Source organism: Onthophagus taurus, chromosome 7, assembly GCF_036711975.1.
Source record: "Onthophagus taurus isolate NC chromosome 7, IU_Otau_3.0, whole genome shotgun sequence".
Lineage (NCBI taxonomy): Eukaryota > Metazoa > Arthropoda > Insecta > Coleoptera > Scarabaeidae > Onthophagus > Onthophagus taurus.
Genome location: NC_091972.1, coordinates 24,312,320 through 24,335,455, shown reverse-complemented (window position 1 = coordinate 24,335,455; position 23,136 = coordinate 24,312,320). Strand labels below are relative to the sequence as shown.

The 23,136-nt window shown below is 34.6% G+C and overlaps 2 protein-coding genes across 9 annotated transcripts in view; one reads left to right on the top strand and one right to left on the bottom strand.

Annotated features, from left to right (window-relative positions):
- The window catches only part of LOC111415269 (uncharacterized), a 121,768-nt gene that overhangs the window by 22,015 nt on the left and 76,617 nt on the right, over positions 1-23,136 (top strand). The window contains exons 1-6 of one of the 8 annotated variants that reach the window (XR_011641138.1): positions 5,409-5,813; positions 5,863-8,919; positions 9,095-9,255; positions 9,348-9,543; positions 9,596-9,958; positions 10,013-10,197. The exons of 3 other annotated variants lie outside the window; for them this stretch is intronic. Coding sequence is in view for 1 of the 5 variants with exons in the window: in XM_071198024.1 (XP_071054125.1) it covers positions 5,274-5,400 (127 nt within the window). In the remaining 4 variants the exon portion in view is untranslated. 4 more of the 8 variants (XR_011641136.1, XR_011641135.1, XR_011641137.1 and 1 more) reach the window with 4 other exon arrangements.
- On the bottom strand, positions 10,167-11,554 carry LOC111415248 (putative nuclease HARBI1). Its single transcript, XM_023046827.2, has 5 exons — positions 11,340-11,554; positions 10,996-11,279; positions 10,711-10,930; positions 10,497-10,655; positions 10,167-10,437 (listed from the first exon to the last, which is right to left on the bottom strand). The coding sequence occupies exons 1-5, from the start codon at positions 11,552-11,554 to the stop codon at positions 10,257-10,259; spliced, it is 1,059 nt and encodes a 352-aa protein (XP_022902595.2). The 3' UTR covers positions 10,167-10,256.

Genomic DNA, 23,136 nt, shown 5'->3' with positions numbered 1-23,136 from the left:
ATAAAAATGTAAGTGTTTATTTTTAATTAATTCTACAACGTTGTTCGCTGTACATATTCTACCTGCCAGGGTACACTTCCGACATTGGAATTGAAATAATTGCACAATGTATTTCTATTTGTTGGTATCGCCGTGCAGAATTATTGTTGCCAAGACGGTGTACCCCTCTCAAAACTGCACCATCCTCTCTCCACTGCCCCTGAACCACATCTCCTATTAATGTTTCTGTGTCTACAAATCCAGTGGGGCAATACTGTTTATCTCCTTGTAAAAAATTGTGCAGAACTACTACACATTTCACAATTTTATCGACAGTATCAGCATTTACAACTATGGCTTTCTTTAAAATTCTCCATCGTGCTGTTAAAATTCCAAAGGTATTTTGAACTACTCTCCTACCTCTCGAAATTCTGTAGTTGAAGACATTTTTTTCAACCCCTAAATGTTGTCCTGGATATGGCCTCATAATGTTCTCATGTAGTGGAAATGCTTGATATCCTACAAGAAAATGAGGGAAGACAACATTTGTTCCCGGTAATTCTTTTGGTAGTGGAAGGTTTAAATTTCCATTTAACAGTGCTGCTCCAAAAACACTTTCCCTAAATATAACGCCATCATGATTGGAACCATAAGCACCAATGTCCACCATTGAAAACTTATAATTTTCATCTACACATGCCACTAAAACAATGCTAAATGATTGTTTATAATTATAAAACAGACTTCCACTTTTCTTTGGCGCTTGTATGTGAATGTGCTTGCCATCCACTGCACCACAACAATTTGGCAATTGCTATTTATTAAAAAAATCTGTCGCAATTGCAGTAAAAGCTTCCTTGGTGGGCTCTAATAATACCAAAGGCTGTAATACTTTATAAATTGCTTCTGTAGTTTCTTTAATGATGCAGTGTACGGTAGTCTTCCCCAATTTTAAAGTTCCATGCCACTTCTTGCTGTGAACAACCCTCTGATAAGTAACTAACAAATATTTTGGTTTTTAAGAAAAGAATTTTATTCATCAAAAATATTTATCACTTACTGCAAAGTAATCACTAATGGATGTGCAGGTGACAGGGTTTTTGTGTGGTGTTTTTTTAATCAATCGGGCTACTAATCCAAGCAAGGACTTAAATTGTTGTATATTCATCCTGGTGTATTTAACAAATTGTTTCATCATCTTCTTCTTTGCTTAACATATCCCTAATGAGAGTGGCATAATTTCCCTCACTATCACGATTTCTATTCATAGGTCTCCTCCCAAAACGTCGCTTTTTTCTTTGCTTCTTTTCTTTCAGTTCAGCAACTAACATTGCGGCAGCGGATAAACAAATACCAACGGCACTTACTTTTTTCTTATCCATAATCTTGTAAAAGCAATTTATCTAGCACTCAATAACAGAACAAACTAGTAATATTTTGTTTATTAATATGGAGACACTGTAATGTTAAATTAAATAATTGTCTACATAAATCAATTTTTTCTTACAGCTAAATAAAACTTTTAATGTCGCCACATATATCGGATATACAGTATGTCCACGGAAAAGGTGTTGAACAGGAAAAACTTTTTTATTTTTAATTTTGTCGAAAAAAGTTAATCTTGATAAAAAATGTTGCTACTTCTTAGAGTAAGATTGGGATAGAAACATTTAACATATTTTATACGCGGTGTTCAGAAAATTGAAAAAAACTTTAAATGGTACAAGAGTAAAGTGCCTTTATTTGAGAAGATAAGGAAATAAGTTACTAGGAAAAGTTGTTCAAAAGTACTCTCTAATACCAATTTTTGAAAAAATCGGCGTACTTTTATTTATTTGTGATCATTCAATTTATTTTAATATCAATTAACTAATTCTAAATTAACAATGCACAAGTTGTAAGTTTATTGACTCAAATACACTACCACCCTGTTGGGCACATGCCTTTAAACGAACAAGTAATTCATCAAAACTTTTTCTAACCTCATGTAAAGATATTGATATCGCATCCTTTAATTGATCAGTAGTGGCATTCATTTGAGGTGTGCAATAAACAATTTGTTTCAATCAGCCCGATATAGGAAAAAATCCATTAATGCTAAATCTGGACTCCTAGGAGGCCACTGAACTGGTCCTTGTCTCCCAATCCAGTGGTCTGGAAACGTATGGTCTAACCATTGTCGAACCGTTGCCGCATAATGTGCTGGGCATCCATCTTGTGGAAAATAAAATGAACGACTGTATTCTAATGGAAGATTGTCTAATTCACCATCGAGGAAATTTCTTAACATAGCTAAATAACTATTCGCATTACAAGTAGCGTCAAAGAAGTATGGTCCTATTATTCCGTAATAAGAAATGGCGCCCCATACATTTACTTTAACATAGTACTGACGCCTCCGTAGTATTCTAAAATGCGGATTAGAGTCACTCCAATATCGTGCATGTTGCGAAGCCACAACACCATTGGTTGAAAAAGTTGATTCATCAGAAAACCACCAAAACATGATTAAAAACTGGCTTGTATGGATGTATCTTGTTGTGTTTTAATATCTTCTGAATTTGCGACTTTTTAACAAATTGAAGATTTTCAGCTCTTCTTCTTAATGATAATTTCGGGTGTTCCTTTACTGAATGTAATACCAACAAAGTGCTTGCATAATTTTCATCGTATTTCTTCTTTTCTCTAGGTATTCGCAATAATGACCCAGTGCTTAAAAACTTCAACATTATTTTACGGCAAGCAGTCTCAGAAACTAGATAATATTTTTCGCCTTTCGCATAACATTGCACCAAGTAAATCTTTTGCTGTAAAGTAAGCATTTTAAGCTGACAATACTACGGCTAATAAAGTATAAAAGCGAAGTGTCAATAAAGCTTGTCACTATCAACGCCTACTAGTACAAAAATTGGTATTAAAGACTACCTTTTACTTTTGAACAACTTTTCCTAGTAACTTATTTCTTTATCTTCTCAAATAAATGCACTTTACTCTTTTACCATTTAAAGTTTTTTCAATTTTGTGAACACTACGTATAAAATATGTTAAATGTTTCTATCCCAACCTTACTCTAAGAACTAGCAAAATTTTTTATCAAGATTAACTTTTTTCGATAAAATTAAAAATAAAAAAGTTTTTCCTATTCAACACCTTTTCCGTGGACATACTATATATTAATCTAAAAATCTTTTACTTTTACATTTTTTCAACTATTACCCATTACAGTAGAGCTTCGATAATCCGAACCGCAGTAATCCGAACGCGCAAAAAGCAAAAATTAAATTTCTTTTGTAAAAGTAATTTTTGTATCCAATACTTATGTTTTCAACTATTTAGCAGCAAGATTTGATAATCCGAACAAATAGATAATCCGAACCACCTTCGGTCCCAATTAGTTCGGATTAACGAGGTTCTACTGTATTTGTCTTAAGGAATAAATCCCCAAGATTTTTCGTATATGTTGAGAATCAGCCTGTACATTAAAAAGTTTATAATTTGACACATCATTCAACAAATTTGTTTTTGGCAATTGTTGGAACAACCTAATTAAATATGACCTACCTAAAATGATTTGTACACACAGACGAAGCAACGCGTAGAGAGCACAAACACAAATATTTATTGACTCTGCCTTGTAAATTTGCGCCGAAAATATTTAGCACAGTATATACAGGTGTCTCACATAACGTTGAAATTTTGATAGCAATGGTGAATCATCCGAAACATTCGATCTAAAATACTTTCAAGATGGTCGCCACTTCCAGCCTGCCGCAAGTAGACCACAACTTAGTTATTTTAAATTGAATGCTATAGTTTTTATTACATCTTTTAATTATATGCAAAAAATATGTTGACTTTGATAAAAGTTGGTACCTAACGTTTTTCGTTTTCGAGTTATTTTGATTTTAAGGTTTCCCACATCGGGACACCGATACAACACCCACAACATTTTTTATTACAGTTATGACCTGAACTCTTCTTGTCGTTTAAAGGAATGTAAATAATTCTAATAAGTCTTTTTGTTTTATATTCCCCGATAATTTCTTTTATTACAACTGCATTACTAATTTAGTGCAGTTATAATCATTACATACACAGTTAATTAATTAGAGTTTCTTAATAATTTCTTTTCTATTACTAAACATTATGAGTTAATTTTATTTTTATGAAGCTTTAAATAAGAATAATGATATAATCTTAAAATTTTCCTTATCTGTAATTAAATAAGTGGTTTCCTGAAGATGGCGTCAAGCCGAAACCGGTAGAAACCAAAAAATAACAATAAATACTATCATCGTTAAAGTACAACATTTATTTCTCCCCACTTTTATTAAGCACATGGTGATAAAAAAAAATCAAACAAATATAAACATTCTTAACAATTGTTTATATTATGTATATTTGACTCATATTATTGTTACTTTCAATAGCATTGTTTTCGTATTGTCAGTTTTAAAAAATCGCTGTTTTAGAAGATTTTATCAGAGTGGACACCTGAAACTTTGTAATAACAATTTTTTGACGTCATTAATATTTATCGGTTTGACATTAATCTTTTTACGAAATTTAAAAATCAATATCTTTTATTCATCAATACACTAATAATAGATCCACGTGCATTTAAAATATTTGAATTAATTTTTATCTAAATCTTTAAGGATTTAATATCAGAATTGTATAGATTGATCGGTTGAACTGAATTTGTTAAGATTACCTAAAATTACTTATTGAATCTATTTTAACTATTCGAACAACTTTTAATAACAGTTTTGCTTAATATAAAGTCGATTGACGTAATTTAATCCCTTTAATTTTTTACGATTGTAAGATTGTAAAATAAGTTAGTAGTGTGTTATAAATCAAGATTATTGTAAAAAAATCCATTCAATCGTCACAAAGCGTGTGATTCACTTGGAGGTGCGTGAACGTTAATAATACAAATGGTACTTTGCTGTTTTATAACTCAATCAATGACGTCAATTCAAAACCTGATTAAAATTACTTCTTGAAATTGTTTTTTATGAAATATTCAGGTGTAAAAATATGTTATTAGAATAATTATTTTATTTATAAGAAAGTATATAACAATAAATTTTTATTACTGACGTATATTTTAAAATGATATCTAATCTGTAGGTACGACCAAACACACATAAAAGCGAGATGTGCACATAGTATCCGGTTTATTTGAAAGTGATACAGGTTCAGCGTTAAACTTTAGAAGAAAGTTTTAAGTTTCAATTTTTTTAGTGATCGGTACGGTTAATAGATAACGTTTATTTAATTGATTTAAAATGTACGATCAAGATGATAGAATCGGCTTTTTAATAGTTTTTATTGTGCTTATTATTTTTGGATATGGAATTCATACATATTTGAAAGAGAAAAAGAAGATAGCGGATAACGACAATTCAGAATCATGTAAGTTTCTTTAAAACATTATTTTATATGATATAATTGATCATTAAGGAAACACTTATGTTTCATTTACAAATAGCACAAATTATACTTGCGTAATAATAATGTCACTAGAGCAGACCCTTTTTACACTCACTACGTGAGTTGTGTTTTCTTATCTTTGTTACTTAGATAAATACTGCATCTTGAGGATAATGCCGAAGGTTGTTGTTATTTCCATCATTGCTTCTTTCTTATTTGTTATACGATTATTAGTTCATCCATTGTATCGATAGTAAAACTCTAAACGATTACCACTTTTCCTCTCACGAAAAATGTAAAGAAAAACTGGTGTGAGGTACCTACCAATATGTACCAATTAAATATAATATTTTGTTATAAGTGAAAGAGGAAACGATCTGCTATATAAGTATAAGGTAAGAATTTAATTTAAATTTCATCAACTTTTTAAAAAGAGTTTTGTAGATCACTCAAAATCTATTAATATGCTAAAAAGAACCAATTATATGACGATAAACGAATCAAGTGGAATTATTATGCATTACATTTGCTTAATTGGAGTTTGTTAAGATGCAAAAGATTAATATCGCTTTTTCAAAACGAGTACTTCACATTATTTTATATCAATCTTATTTTATTGATTTAAAAGTAACCAATTTTTTCAAATTGGATCGAATTAAATTTCTTAAAACGATTTCGGTCGTTTTTCTGGCATAAATAAATTATGCCCTGTCATTGATTCAGATTATAACTTAACAGACAGATAAGATAATCTCAAATCTTCTTATTAGCCACTATTGTTTTGTTACAAGATAATTTCGAAGTTTCTTTTCCTTAATTTTACTCGGAAAAACACTTACGTTATTGTTAAATATTATTTAAATCTAGCACTTCATTTTAACATTGAAATATGCCGCTTAAAATATTGGCTACGATGCCTATGTTTAAGGTTGATAACGAAATGAATAACAACCACACAATAACAAGTGTGGTAGTGTGGTGACATCTATTTAAATACATGTGATCCATACAACTCTAATATACATACACAAAATATCTCCCTTTTCTTTGATCTTGGGTTGTAGATAACCTCTATCCATGGGAGAGAAAATCACGGTTAGCAAAGCATGGGACAAAGTAAGATTATTCAAAACTAGATAGAAAAGGTATGGTGGAGATTCATGCCCACCATTTAGAACTTTTGAGTTCTTCAAGCAAGCAAGTATAAGAGTTCCTTAAATACCTACTTACACCGTGATTTGCACAGGAAAACACATATAAAAAATTCCTGGTCTATTAACAGCCGCAGAAAGATCACCTTAATAAGTAACCTGAGTAAACTGTATAAAGTAAGCCGCCATTTAGTTTTAGTCAGAAATGGAACGATATCTTATGATTAATATTGCTCAATCTAGCTTAATGTTTAGATCTGCAGCGCAGACTAGCATACTGCAGAAGAGTTAACCCATTATAAACAAACCATTCTTCTTGTAATAATTTAGGCACTACAAGGAATAATGACGCTTCGTAGTGAAGAAATTAGCAATCTCTATAATTTAAGCATCCGACACTCTATGGTGGCGTTTCCTACGAACCCCATAAATAGCCACTTTTGCGAGTACTACATCGTTTCATTTGGAAAAGTTTACTTTAGCTCTCGAAAATGTTTTTATAGAATTGAACTGGTCTAAAAAAGGACTTGTCATAAACGGCAAATAACTAAATCATCTTCGTTACGCTGACGATGTAGTAATAAATTATGAATTCAGCCATAGAATTATACATTTTTGCTCGTTTTTCTGATATTTCACAACATGTTAGGTGTAAAACGTAATTCCGATATTACTTTTTTTCAAAGAAATTCTCGGGACATATACTTCAAAATAGTTATCGCGAAGTCACGAAGAAGTTGTAAATGGCCCGTTACTACCAAACCAATGCTATCTAATAGTTAAGCTATCTATAAGATACAATTTATCTCGTAGATAACAGGGTCGTACGTACTACCACCTCCATTTATCTCATAGTTAAGAAATCCTTGAGATAACCAAGAAATCTAGGGATTTTTTTGTCTATTATGTTAAATTGACAGCTCTATGTGGTCAAAAGACCTACTATTAGGTATTTTGATGATATTTTAACCTGTTCTAACCTTAAAATTTAAATTTGAAAATGGAGACTGACAAAAGGCGACGAACCACCAATTTTACAAAAGAAGAATGCGAACATCTTGTTGAATTTTCATTTGAAATAGTTTATTTCATACCAAATTAGAAAAATTATTTATCACTTCATTCCTCCGTGAAAATTCAATATTTCCTTCTAGTGGGAGTTGATTGTCCCCTTCGTCAATTATAATATCCTCCTCATTTGGAGGTAGGTTGTCTTTCATATCAATACACAAGTTGTGTATGACTGCCGTTGCCACAATAAGAGGCTGTATCCTATAAATTATAAAAATCACGTTATAATTACATACTGTAGAGATAAAATAAATTCTATACCTCTCAAGTGATATTCTTAACTCGAGTCTTAAAGCTTGGAATCGCCTTTTCCATGTCCCATATTGTCGTTCAACAACGTTACGTGTTCTTATTTGAGCTTCATTATACAGCCTTTCAGCGTCGCGCCTTGGTTGTTCGAGTGGTACCAATAAATAATTCCTACAGCAATTGAAAAATGTACAAATCATAATAATATTTTAAATTTTATTACTTGTTTTGGTATCCACCATCTCCCAATAGTAATCCATTTCCAAAATCACCAAAAATTTGTTCTTCATCGCCAATGTTGAAGAAATTATCCACGATGATTTTATCATATATTATTAATAGTTTTTTATTTAAGTTTATATTACTTTTCTTATTTTAACTAAGATAGTAAAACGCTCGAATTTTATACGTCAGCATAAATTCTATTTGAGGTTAGGTATCCGCATTTATCCCTTAGATAGCAACTTATCCGACACCCAATCCACGGGTTACAGATATTTCAAAAGTTATCCCTTGGATAGCGGTATCTATAAGATAAATACAGTGGTAGTAACCAATTTTTAAGCTATCCGATAGATAACGCTATCAGAGACTTTAACTATGAGTGGTAGTAGTGGGCCTAATTATTCTCTAATTACACTTTACTACCTCTTACAATATATTATCACATAAGGTTAATCCCTAGTTAAGTATGAGATTAAAATTATAGACAGCATTGAAGAAAATCGAAACAAGGGGGCAATCGAACCTTACATTACAGAAACAACGCTCCTAATAATGCATCATGACAACACTTTGCTCGACAAGAAGAGGTTATTGAGATTAAGGTTAATGGTGTATCAGATATTCACACTGAAGCTGAATTTAAGCGAAGTTTTGAGAAATATTGACAGAACAGAACCATCAGTTCCATCGATTAAGGCCCGTTACTACCAAACCGTTGGCATCTATTAGATAAGCTAGCTATAAGATACCGCTAAACTAATAGTTTACGGAGTCGGCGGTCCTACCACCTCAAGTTATCTCACAGGTAGGAAATCTTTAAGATATCTATAGAATCTAGTGATTTTATTTCGGGTGAATTTTTAAGTTGGCAACCATACAGTCAAAAGACCTAATATTTTGACATTTCTAGTTTATTTTAACTCATTTCCGCTCATTCTAACGGTTCTAACGTCAAACGTCGTCATAAATACGTGTTTCAGCGATTATTATTTTATTCAAAATGGAAAATGACAATAAAAAGAAACGTAACGCAAATTATTCCAAACAAGAAATGGAACTACTAATTGATTTAATTATAGAAAAAAAAAACATAGTAGAAAATAAAAAAAGTGACGCCGTTCACTGGCAGGAAAAGCATCAAGTACGTACATCATTTTATTTAGTAATATGGAATAATGCTTCTATATCCGCTGTATTGCGTTATATAAAAAAAATGTTTTGTGGTTATTTTAGACATGGAGTGAAATAGCTCGGGCTATGACAGCCACTACAGGTATTGACCGGGATGTAAAATGTGTCAAAGGAAAATATGATCAGATTAAAAAAGAAGTGAGGAAAAAGAATTCTAAGATACGCATGAATGCATTGAAGACCGGTGGGGGTCCTGTAGAAGATGTCTCCTTAACCCCTATTGAGGAAAAAGTGAAAGGTAAATTTACATTCGAATGATGTTAAAGTAGGTAAAAATGTTTATGCTTTAGGCCTCATACTATTATCGGTTGTTGGAATGCCATCAACATACGATTCAGATGTAATCACACATTCTGATTCCTTATTAACTGGGTTGGCGGTTACTGATGTAGAAGCAACAACTTCTACATCAGGCCTCTCACCTACTAGGAACGTTGTATTGGCTTCTACATCAGTAGATGCCAGAACACGTTAGTCGGAAGCAGAATGTGTGATTGAATGGAGCGCAACTGATGTCATTCCAATCGCTGGTGTAGAAGAGACAGCGGATACGCCACCACCACATGTAGAAAATAAAGAAAATTGGTCCTCTTGGACGCCTCAAAATTTAAAAAAGAGGAAAGCAAAAGTTTTGAATTCAGCTTCTAAACCAAGTAATTTATTCAATTATGTGTTAAATCATGTTAATACTTTATTATTATTAATAGAAACAGCCAATCAAAAAGTTCACAGTGAATTCAACAAGCTTACTGAAAAACGTGTGGAATTAACTGAATTGCTAATAAAACAAGCTAAAGAAGAACATGCCAAAAAAATGGAGCTCTTGGATCTTCAAATATTATTAAAAAAGAAAGAGGCTGGCTTATTATAAAGATTTTTTATTGTTTATTAGATAATATTCTTTATTTTTAAAAAATAATAATAAATATTCGTTTCTTAAAACAAATTATTTTATTGTAAATTTGCAAAATAATCAATAATTTCGTTCCTACGTGTTCTGTCTTCGTTGCCCCGTTCTGCCGGAAGATGATTATCCCATTCTTCAATCTCCTCCTCATTGGGTGGTAGATCGTCTTTCATATTAATACACATGTTGTGTATTACCGCTGTAGCGACAATTAGAGGCTGCACTCTATAAATAATGAGAGTAATATACATGACTGATTATTTCAGTATAAGGAAATGGAATACCTTTCAATTGAAATTCTTAGTTCCAACCGCAGCACTTGGAACCTTCTTTTCCATGTGCCATATTGGCGTTCAACAACATTTCTTGTTCTAATTTGAGACTCATTGTAGAGTCTTTCCGCTTCCCGCTGTGGTTGGTCTATCGGTACCAACAAATAATTCCTACAGCAATATAAATAAACAAAAACATGTATTACAACATTTTATATTTTATTACTTGTTTTGGTATCCACCATCTCCTAATAAAAGTCCGTTTCGAAACTGGCCAATTTCTAAACGGTGTTTAAGGCAACTATTATTAAAAATTGTTTGATCATGCGTTGATCCTGGCCACCTGGCTACAATATCTAAAATACGCATATTGGCATCCGACACAGTTTGCACATTAATGGAAAAATAACCTTTTCGGTTTCTAAAATTTTCTGCAAATTCTCCGCCTACAATATTAATCATGTTGACGTTATTTACTTACAATAAAAATCAAAAGTTAATATTGACATACCTGGGGATTGAATACGGACATGGGTACAATCAATTGCACCAATCACACACGGAAATCGTGCAATATCATAAAATTCCCTTTGGGCAGTAATTATTTCTTCACCCTCCGGCATTTTACAATACCTTGGCCTTAAATTGGCAATGGCACAGCTGACGTCGTGCACTACCGTAGATGCCAATTGTACACTCACTCCAGCAAAATCTGCAATGGCCAACAACATGTTGCCTGTTGCATAAAACCTTAACGTCAGCAACAATCGATTTGCAGGAGGTACAGCGTTATTGCTAAAATATTGATGTAAATGTTGGCACATTAAATTATAACAATTTTATTAAATTACTTACGTCATGGATGGCGGTTTAATTACTTCCTCTATTTCGTGGAGAAGAAAATAAAAAGTCTCCTTGGAAAGACGGAATCTTTTCACAAATTCCCCATCTGAATGTCTATTGAGATGGTTTAATCGTCTTCGTATTATTCGTTCGCTTCTTATAGGAAATAACTCGTTTATTTCCTCGAAAATCATTTCTTCATCTCCAACATCCATAAAATTAGCCATTTTTTAATATCACTGAACACGTGTACCGTTACAACACTCCGCGTATTCTGTTTGTGAGGTTAGGTTTCCTCGTTTATCTATTAGATACCAACTTAACCCGGACCGAATCCACTGGTTATGGTTAAAGCAAAAGTTATCTCTGAGCTAAGGTTAACTATAAGATAAATACAGTGATAGTAACCGATTTTTACGTTATCTTTTAGATAACGCTAACTATAACTTTAACTATGAGTGGTAGTAACGGGCCTAAGACTCAAACTACATGACCTTGTCGTCGGGTTACCTGCTGAAAGGAGAAGTGTAACCCCGATACGTTCATTGCAACGATTCCCTTAAAGTTAAAAATATAATTGTAGCCAACCATGAGTTACTCTAAGATGCAAACATAACATCATTATTAATACCAACCTTGAGGAATTAATTGAAACTCCACACTGAGGGAAATTATTCTTGACTTTCAAGTAAAATTTATTCTTGAATGTATTTCTTAGAAACAAGTATAAGATACTCTTAAAACAAAAATATTTTTTTGTTTTAAGAATAGAAATATTATCGAATGAAGTATCTCATATTCTTAGCATTGAAGAATATCAATTCTTTGTATCAAAAAATTCATTCCTACGTCAATAATTTATAATACTCAAATGAAGAATTATACAAGATTGTTGTTACATGAATTCTCAGTACGAAAATGGGATTGTTGACGAAACAGTAAGATACTCTTTTTCAAGATGATTGATTTACTTTCACTAAAAATGTTTTCTTGAGAATCAAGAATATTTGTATACTTGCTTTGAGAATATGTGGTTTTTCTTCACTTAACAAAATGATCTTCTTGTGGATATACAAGAATATGATAAGCTTGTGCCAAGAGTAATGTAACAAACCGCATTTTGGGATTCGAAAGCGATTAAAAAAAAATAATAAAACGCAATACAGGCAGAACTTTGTAATTTAATTACGAAGTTGCGTCTTGAGAACCGAGGGTCCAGACTAAATACTACGTAGGCGGTTCTGGCAGGAATGTGCCGAGGTGGCAGTTAGAGTAGATGGAGCAGGGGAGAAATGAAGAAAAAATCGGGGAGTCGGTTACGGGATTGGAACAGAAAAGCATCGGGCGAAACCGGGAAATTAAAGTTTTTGTTGTGTTTTTAAATTCGAGTCGTGCGATTTGAACTTATAGCAATTTAGTTATAAAATTCGTTGAATTGGATTCTCTTTCTTCGATGAATATTTTACTTTAACAAACGGGTAAGCGTTATTAAAATCTTAAACTTCCGATTTCTCATTGAACCTGCTAACCACCTCGGCAAATTCCGTAATGATGTTGTTGAATAGCTTATGTCATGTAATTTTTACTTTTTAAAATCTTTGTCAGTTGTTTTTTTTTATATATATAATATAATACGTTCTTGTTCAAAAATAAAGCAAACTTATTCTTTAGCAGTGAAATTTCGTTTTCTTTCAATCTATTTTTATTCTTAATTTCAAATTACTGCCGTTCGCTTTCAAGTGAACGAATGCAGTGTGCCAAACCCTAACTCAGTCATTGCTAGCTATCAAGAAAACGGTAGTGCGTGGACAGTTGGGTACGCGAGCCGCTCCGTGGACCTAGCTAGGAAACCCACTACGGGAAACGAGAACTTCTCGAGAGCTAGTTTGTGACAAACTGGTGTCAGGTGTGGGGTTGGCACAATTTGATGTAAAAGTAGAAATAAAATCTAATTGTTATTTTTTTATTTTGTTTTTGTTACTATTTCCTGTTTCAAAATTTAAAGATTTCGAGTTAATTTTCTTTAATGTTTTGTCAATCATTCTTTTGTTTGTACGTATAAAGTAATAAATTTTGTCGTGCAGGGGTTAGTAGGTGAATATTTTGTGACTATCATTAAAAATAATAAAAATCTTAATCACTATGAACGCCGATGATAACGTAGCAGAAATTCCGGGCGAAGCTGAAGGTTCTATTCTAACAACACCAATGATGGTTACACCGATTTCTTTAGGAATGTTAGCAGGAACGGTAGAATCTTTTTCAGGTCGAGAAAATGTTAAACTGTATTTTGAAAGGTTAGAGCAACGTGCGATCTTAGATAATTGGAATGAAACACAAATGCTTCATATTGTTAGGTATCGATTGAGTGGAGAGGCTTATAAATTTTATAAGGCGGAAACAAACTTACAGAGTAATCAGGTCACATATGTAGAATTACGGGAAAAATTAATTAAAAAGTTTACCCCGCGAAAATTACCGGGAGAAGCACTAGGGAAATTAATGCGCGCGTTCCAAAAACACGATGAATCCGTGTCGTCTTACGTAACCAGTATAAAGTCTATCGCGAATGAGATTATCGAGGAGGACAAAGCGAAAGTAACAGCAGCAGAATTACCGGGAGTTATTATAAAAATTAATGAATTAGCACTAAGTCAATTTAAAGTGGGAATGAAACGTGAATTAAGTCAAATGGTAGGAACGTTACTTATGCGTGAAACGGATTTAACTCTAGATAAAGCGGAAGAGATCGCATCATTTGAAGAATTAAATCAGGCTACAAACCGAAATCGTCCAAATCGAATTAATATAGGAGCGGTGGATACGACTACTAGATTATGTTACAGATGCGGAAAGTCAGGTCATTTTGCGAAATTTTGTAATGCACAGACAACCGTGTTTAATTGTTATAATTGCGGAAAACCCGGTCATATTAGTAAACAATGTAGGTTACCTTCAAATAAAATGCAACCGAACTACGACCAAAGGCGTGACCTCCCACGCCGTGTTAGTTTTCAAGAGGGTCATTCATCCGATAAGGTAAACAACCGCGACCGAAGAAATTTTTATTACCAACAGCGAGATTATCAAAACGAACCGCGACGTAATGTAAACGATAACAATTATACGGGCCGACAATCGCCCCCGCGGGTTACTAGATCACCGCAAATTCCCGCAAATAACAGGTACAATGAGACGAACTCTTTAAACGCATATCGTCCTGCGGTGAATACCCGAACCGCAGGAGACTCGAATTAAAGGGTTACGATAAGTCAATAAAGCCTGTCGAAAATTATGACCCAACTGTAAATAAGATTATACCGCATATGAGACTCATTTTTGAAACACCTTTTTCTATTAAATTGTTCAATAAAAACAAACCAATAACGATGTTAGTAGACACCGGTTCTCCTGTTACGATAATTAAACATTCTTGTGTAATTTCGGAAGCAATTAAACCTATGTCAGGAGATTTTAGTATTTCGGGAATAACGGGACACGGAATTGACATGCTAGGTACGACTGAGTTAAATTTTTCATTGGGGAATGAATCGAATTTAGGAGATTTCTCGTGCTATGTATGTTTGGACAATTTGCCTTTAACCACAGATGGAGTATTGGGACGCGATTTTATGGAATTTCACAATGTAATTATTGATTTTAGTAAAGGTAGCCTAAATGTAGGAGGTATTGATGTTAGATTTTCAAGTATCATGAACGTCAATTTGGGGTCGCAGCGTATTGTGTCTACAGATTCCCTTGAATGTAGAGAATCCACCACATCAGGTTTGGGTGTAGGTCAGGTAGATAATTTGGAACTCGCGAATGATTATGTATCAGAATTATCAACGGAAATAAATTTAATCGAACCGCAAGTAACGAGGACGGAGTATCTAATAAAGAAACGTGAAGTCGAAGAAAAGTACGTAACCGAGGAGACGAATCAACGAACGAGGTTTATGCCACTCGAGGTAAATGTTTTGGTAGAAGAGTTTGGGGAGTTAAGTTCAGATAGCAACGATGACTATGAAACCGGGTATCGCCGAATGATCGATGTAAATGTGGACAGGGATTGTCACGATAAAAGAATAGAAGAAGAAGAAAAAAAAATAGAGAAATTAAAGACTAAAGAAAGTCATAGGGAGAGCCGAGAAGGCGAAATTCAAGAAGACCCCAGCGGAAGTAGTGGATTAGTGACGCAGAAGTCACGAATTGTTGCAGAAAATAATGAGTTAAGGGAATGCGAAAATGAAGAAGAAATTAAGGATGAAACTAATATGAAAGATACGAAAGAAAACGAAATAAACAATGATAAAAACTGTCAATGTAATCCTGTTATCACCGTTGAAGAAGATATCGTTGAACCGTTTACAGAGAAGGTGTTAGCGGTTGACGTGCGTAATAATAATAAAAAGAACGACATTGTAATTGAATCAAGTAAAACGCCCTTTCATCCAAATATATTAATAGGAAGATGTGCTGTTCCAAGAGGGGAAAAACCACGAGTATTGGTTGCAAACATAGGAGAAGAATCAATAACGATCCCAAAGCATACAGAGATAGCTAGAGCGTATAGTTGTATAATACCGAATAAGAAGGTTAATCCAGAAGTAAAAAGCGAGATGGTTGCAATGATAAGAGAAGACGGAGAGACATCAACATTTTTGGAATCGATCTCATTGGCTCATCTATCAGAAACAGACAAAGAGAAAGTTGAAAAATTGTTATTGGATTATCGAGATATTTTCGACAATGGTGACGAAAGGTTTACGAAAACTCACAAGGTCAAACATCAAATTATTACTGAGAATGTACCACCAATTAGTAAACGTCCATATAGAGTACCAGTTCATCAACGAGAGTTCTTACAGGAAGAAATAGATAAGCTGTTAAAGAAAAATATTATTAAACCATCTCATTCACCCTGGTCGGCGCCGGTTGTAATCGTTAACCGGCAGATGTCAGACGGATCGATAAAACCCCGAGTATGTATAGATTACCGAGGACTCAACGCGGTAACTAAGAAAGATGTGTACCCGTTGCCGAATCTGCAAGAGACAGTAGATGTGTTAGGGGAGACTAATCTGTTTAGCGTGTTTGATGTAGCGTCGGCGTACCATCAAATAGAAGTGGAGAAGAATGACCGAGAAAAAACAGCTTTCTCCACGCCGTTCGGGCACTATGAGAGCAACCGAATGATGTTTGGGCTAGTAAATGCCCCCGCGACGTTTCAGCGCTTCATGAATTTTACATTTTCGGGATTGTTAGGTACTCATTGCCTCGTCTATTTAGATGATATAATAATTTTCAATGGAACGGGTGTCGACGATCATTTGAACAAACTACAAACTATTTTTGATAGAATCCGAGATGCAGGACTAAAACTTAAGATGGAGAAAAGCCAGATCGCGGTCCCAAAGGTGTCTTATCTTGGTCACATAATATCTGCCCAAGGCGTTCAACCGGATCCGGGAAAAATCAACTCGATACAGAATTTCCCCGTTCCAAAAAACGTTAGGAATTGTAGAGAATTTTTAGGGCTGGTGGGATGGTATAGGAAATTTATACCGGACTTTACCCGATTAGCGGCCCCAATTACGAAGTTAACGCGCAAAGATGTCGCGTTTAAATTCGAAAAAGAGCAATTGGAAGCGGTGGAAAGCTTAAAGGCCGCGATAACATCAGAATCGGTATTAATTTTCCCAGATTTCAATGAGCCTTTCATCTTGGCTACAGACGCGAGTAACACAGGATTAGGTGCTATACTTAGCCAGGTGAGAGAGGGAAATGAACGCCCTGTGGCTTTCGCTAGTAGAGGACTAAAGAAGGCTGAGCTAAACTATTCGACTACCGAAAAAGAGTGTCTTGCTGTCATATTTGGGATAAAGCAATTTCGGTGCTACTTATATGGACGCCGTTTCACTATCATAACAGACCACAGACCATTGAAATGGTTGATGAATATCAAAGACCCGAGCTCGAGACTAGCACGATGGGCTTTAATGCTAATGGAGTATGACTTCGAGATTATCCACAGACCGGGCCGAAAGCATGGAAACGTGGATGCTCTCAGCCGAAACAGTATAGTTTCCCTAATCCGAAAGGATGAGAAAGATAAGTTATGCATTAATGAAGTAGAGGGAAATTTGTTTGATGCTCCCCAAGGTTGGGTATTAGCTCATTGCGTTTCGGCGGATTTTGCGATGGGAGCTGGTATTGCAAAGGAATTTAAAAAGCGATTTGGCTCCGTTGAAAAATTAAGATCCGAGGAGAAAGGAGTTGGTGACATAGTACCGCAAATAGCGGAGAAACGAAAAATATACCATTTAATTTCAAAGGACGAATACTACCATAAACCAACGTACCACATGTTGAGACAGTGTCTAGAAACGTTACGGGAGGAAATGAATAAATCTGGGGAGAGATATTTGGCAATACCCAGAATAGGATGTGGTCTCGATAAACTAAAGTGGAGCCTAGTTAAAGAAGAATTAAGAGAATGTTTTGAGGGAACGAATACCATGATAATGGTATATAAATTACCTTTCGTTAAAAATAAAACACTATGTAAAATACAGGAAAATATAGCAACGCCAGTTTGGGATAAAAATGTTATTTTGAAAGAACAAGATAAGGACGAGTTTTGCATTGAAATACGGGATTCGCTTTCATCAAACAAAGATCTTAGGGATAGTTATTTCATAGATAATGATAAGCTCTTATTTAAAACTGATGAGTTAGGAAAAGAAGTACTAGTGTTGCCGAAATCATTTGTGCAGAAGGCTTTGCATGATTACCACGATTTACCATTTGCAGGTCATGGCGGTCAAGCGAAAACATTAGCTTTACTTAAGGATAGGGTATTTTGGCCGTCTATGACACGTGATGTTAAAAAGTATTGTTCGAATTGTGAGTCATGCAATAGACGTAAAACTTCCCCCCATATGTCTAGAGCACCCTTGCAAAAATTTACAACTGTTCGAAAGCCATTCGAAAGAAGTTCAATGGACATAGTGGGTCCGTTACCAACAACATACAAAGGAAACAAGTATATACTTACGTTCCAGGACTATTTCACCAAATATTTAGAGGCAGTAGCCTTACCTGATCAGAAGGCTGATACTGTGGCTCGAGCTTTTGTAACGCAAATAGTAAGTCGCCACGGTACTCCTCTGCAGTTGCTCACCGATCAGGGTACAAATTTTGTGTCGTCACTCATGAAGGAAATTTGTAAGCTATTAAATATCGACAAAATACAAACCACACCGTATCATCCCGAGTGCAATGGTCTTATCGAGAGAAGTCATCGGGTGATCAAGGACGTACTATCTCACTATGTTAAAAAGGACCAAAGAACCTGGGATGAATGGCTACCCTATGTTCTTCTGGCGTACAGATCAACGGTGCATAGTAGTACGGGCTATACCCCCCACTTTTTGTTATACGGCAGGGAAATGGAATTACCAGTGGATGTTTTTCTCCGACCCTCCAGGTGTAAGTACGACTGTGATGAGAACTATGTGACGGAATTGGCAGCGCGAATGAACCACGTGTATGAGACGGTTTTTGAAAGTTTGCAGCTTGCCGCTCGAAGACAGGCTGAGTATTATAATAAAAGAAGTAAGCACAGAGATTTTTACGTAGGAGAGTTGGTACTCTTAAAAGACACATCTATAAAACCAGGTCTAAATAGAAAATTAGCCCAACCTTGGATAGGACCGTACATGATTACAAAAATTAAAGGACCAGAGAACTACGAAATTACATCAGTAAACGGAAAGCTAAAATCTATTGTACATAGTAATAGATTGAAATCATTTCGAACTAATAAAGACTCAACCCCGAAAGAGTGTAAAAGCCTAGATTCGAATGTACACCTCGAAGAAATAAACGAAGACCGGTATGTTGATCCACATATGCCGATAATCAGTTTACATACACCGGATCTGACTTTTCGAAAAAATACAGGAGTAACAGATTTACTAAATGAGACCCCCTGCCCAAAAATTAATATATGTCCGAGACGATTAATTCTAGAAGAGAGTGATGATACTAGTACAGCAGAAAATCTGGAAGGGAAAAATGAATGTATGAGTAAGGAGTTGTTGGAGTCAATAGCTGAACCTTCTGAAAACCCTTCAGAAATAGAAAGAGAACGTGAGGACGATAGCATTATTATTAAGGCACCAGAATTAATAGATGAACCCCTTGAAGAACCGTTGGCAATACGACGGGAGAGGAGAGCCATAAAACTTCCAGCTAGGTATAGGTAAAGTATAAGGTATACAGGTAAAAAAAAAAAAGAAAAAAAAAATAAATAACTAATAAATAAATAAAAATATTAATATTAAAATAAGTAAATTAATAAGTTAAATACTAAAATTAAAAAGAAAATAAATTTATTTATTTTTTTTTAAATAATAAAAAAAAAATATATAATTAATAGCTTTTATTGTCTATTCTGTTGTTGATTACTAAACACCGGAAAATCGGATTTTTGTTTTTGTTTGTTTCAGCGCTCTTAACTACTTTATTGGCGATTGGAGCCTACATAAATATAGGATTAACAATTTATTATCACATACGATTGTAGCACCCGTAGTGTTAATATTAGTCTCATATCGCTAAAAAAAAAAAAACGTTGGAAATTGTTCACAAATAAGGTCCAATTATGTAGAAAACATGTTACAAGTGCAAATAGTCCAAAGAGCCCGGATTCACCGACAAATCGTATATAGAAACACATAAAAATCGCTTATTGTTGGCCCCGTTATCACCAACCACCGTTAGTTTGCTCGCTAAGAATGAAACGAGTTATGTCGGCCGTGCAATCGGAGAAGTCCTGTACATATTGAAATGTGTACCAAAGAGAGTGCAAGTAAGAAAAACGTATACTTGCTACCATGAACTTCCTGTCTCTGATACGGATAACCGGTCCTATTTTGAGTCGCCAATGACACATGTACTCCTGGACTATGCAGACCAGGTTGACCGCAACCTCATTAATTCACCAATGTATCAGATTGAAAAGCCCTGGGTAGCCTTAACTCCACTGCAGGTATCCCAGACACCTCCTGATGGACTTCTACCTTATGAAGATTCAGAAATCAAAATTTAGTACCATTATGAATTTGGGAGTGGCCGAAATTTATAACAACGAAGACGTCAGACAAGCACAAGAAATAGTACAAGTCGGCTTGGAACGATCAGCTATAAACAATGTCATTATTAGAAAAATCCAGGGAAAGAAGACAGAAAAATAAGAACTGGATTCAACTATTTCATGCGGAAGAGTTGCGTAAATTTGCTAAGAGCACGTTATCGCACGAGTGATTGTTTTATTGTGTTTCGTAAAGGGACTCGCTAGCGTGATATTGAATGGCTACGCAATATATAAAACCTTGGGATGCGGTATCGTCATCTTGGCCAGTTGTGGAAAAATTTTACGATGTGGCTTCTTAATCAGAGAAGGGGTGAGGATCTTGCTTCGCCAGAAACTCCGACTAACATAGTTCCTGAGGCAACCAATTCCACAAGCCCTGAAGTGATGGTTTCAAATATATATTCTGAGGTACCGACCTCTCCAAGTTGGATGCGGAAATAAATGGTAACCAAGATTCAGACAACTTCGTCTGTTACAGATCCTATTAAACCAAGAATACTTACTCCGAAATTGTCCTTCATTCAAAAAAAATCCTGAAATATACGATTCCTATCATTTGTAAATAATCATTAAATAAAAAAAAAAAAACATTCTAAATAAATCAACAATGTCTTATCGTCGACACATAAATGGAGCCAGCTGAGAACATGTTTATTTTCCACCGAAGAAATGTAGTAGCACCCGTCAGGTCGCCCCGAGATGTGATGACAGCTTCTCTACTTCGACTACTTGACTGTGCGTGCGTGGTAGTTCTTAAACGTTTTGGTGTGAAGGACTATGTTACAACTTTTAAAATAATTTTTAATAAATTAAGTGTTAAAATCGGTGAAAGACTCTTAAGAAAGTGACTAAAATGCATATGTAAAAAAAAAAAAAAAAAAATTGACTTTTTGTTTCAAAAGAATATCAATAAAAATGTGTTTTCGTAATTAAAATTATGTGAAAATTGGACTCTATGTTACTGAGAAGTGTTTAGATGTAGACTTTTTGTAACGATTGAGATTGTTGATTCTTAAGATTTCAAGTAGATATCGGAAATACTAGAATGCGGTTTGTATTGTTCATTTTGGTATCATAAATAAGGCTCTTAAGGGAGCCTTCTTTTAAAAAGGTGGGAGGGATGTAACAAACCGCATTTTGGGATTCGAAAGCGATTAAAAAAAAATAATAAAACGCAATACAGGCAGAACTTTGTAATTTAATTACGAAGTTGCGTCTTGAGAACCGAGGGTCCAGACTAAATACTACGTAGGCGGTTCTGGCAGGAATGTGCCGAGGTGGCAGTTAGAGTAGATGGAGCAGGGGAGAAATGAAGAAAAAATCGGGGAGTCGGTTACGGGATTGGAACAGAAAAGCATCGGGCGAAACCGGGAAACTTTAATTTCCCGGTTTCGCCCGATGCTTTTCTGTTCCAATCCCGTAACCGACTCCCCGATTTTTTTCTTCATTTCTCCCCTGCTCCATCTACTCTAACTGCCACCTCGGCACATTCCTGCCAGAACCGCCTACGTAGTATTTAGTCTGGACCCTCGGTTCTCAAGACGCAACTTCGTAATTAAATTACAAAGTTCTGCCTGTATTGCGTTTTATTATTTTTTTTTAATCGCTTTCGAATCCCAAAATGCGGTTTGTTACATCCCTCCCACCTTTTTAAAAGAAGGCTCCCCTAAGAGCCTTATTTATGATACCAAAATGAACAATACAAACCGCATTCTAGTATTTCCGATATCTACTTGAAATCTTAAGAATCAACAATCTCAATCGTTACAAAAAGTCTACATCTAAACACTTCTCAGTAACATAGAGTCCAATTTTCACATAATTTTAATTACGAAAACACATTTTTTGTTTCAAAAGAATATCAATAAAAATGTGTTTTCGTAATTAAAATTATGTGAAAATTGGACTCTATGTTACTGAGAAGTGTTTAGATGTAGACTTTTTGTAACGATTGAGATTGTTGATTCTTAAGATTTCAAGTAGATATCGGAAATACTAGAATGCGGTTTGTATTGTTCATTTTGGTATCATAAATAAGGCTCTTAGGGGAGCCTTCTTTTAAAAAGGTGGGAGGGATGTAACAAACCGCATTTTGGGATTCGAAAGCGATTAAAAAAAAATAATAAAACGCAATACAGGCAGAACTTTGTAATTTAATTACGAAGTTGCGTCTTGAGAACCGAGGGTCCAGACTAAATACTACGTAGGCGGTTCTGGCAGGAATGTGCCGAGGTGGCAGTTAGAGTAGATGGAGCAGGGGAGAAATGAAGAAAAAATCGGGGAGTCGGTTACGGGATTGGAACAGAAAAGCATCGGGCGAAACCGGGAAATTAAAGTTTTTGTTGTGTTTTTAAATTCGAGTCGTGCGATTTGAACTTATAGCAATTTAGTTATAAAATTCGTTGAATTGGATTCTCTTTCTTCGATGAATATTTTACTTTAACAAACGGGTAAGCGTTATTAAAATCTTAAACTTCCGATTTCTCATTGAACCTGCTAACCACCTCGGCAAATTCCGTAATGATGTTGTTGAATAGCTTATGTCATGTAATTTTTACTTTTTAAAATCTTTGTCAGTTGTTTTTTTTTATATATATAATATAATACGTTCTTGTTCAAAAATAAAGCAAACTTATTCTTTAGCAG

What these genes read in the sequence shown, in the direction of transcription:
- LOC111415248 (XM_023046827.2), bottom strand. Translation starts at nt 11,554, where the DNA reads ATGGCTAATTTTATGGATGTTGGAGATGAAGAAATGATTTTCGAGGAA. An exon ending in TGTCCGTATTCAATCCCCAG is followed by an intron (nt 10,931 to 10,995) that starts GTATGTCAATAT and finishes TTAATATTGTAG; the next exon opens with GCGGAGAATTTGCAGAAAAT. An exon ending in CTAAGAATTTCAATTGAAAG is followed by an intron (nt 10,438 to 10,496) that starts GTATTCCATTTC and finishes CATTATTTATAG; the next exon opens with AGTGCAGCCTCTAATTGTCG.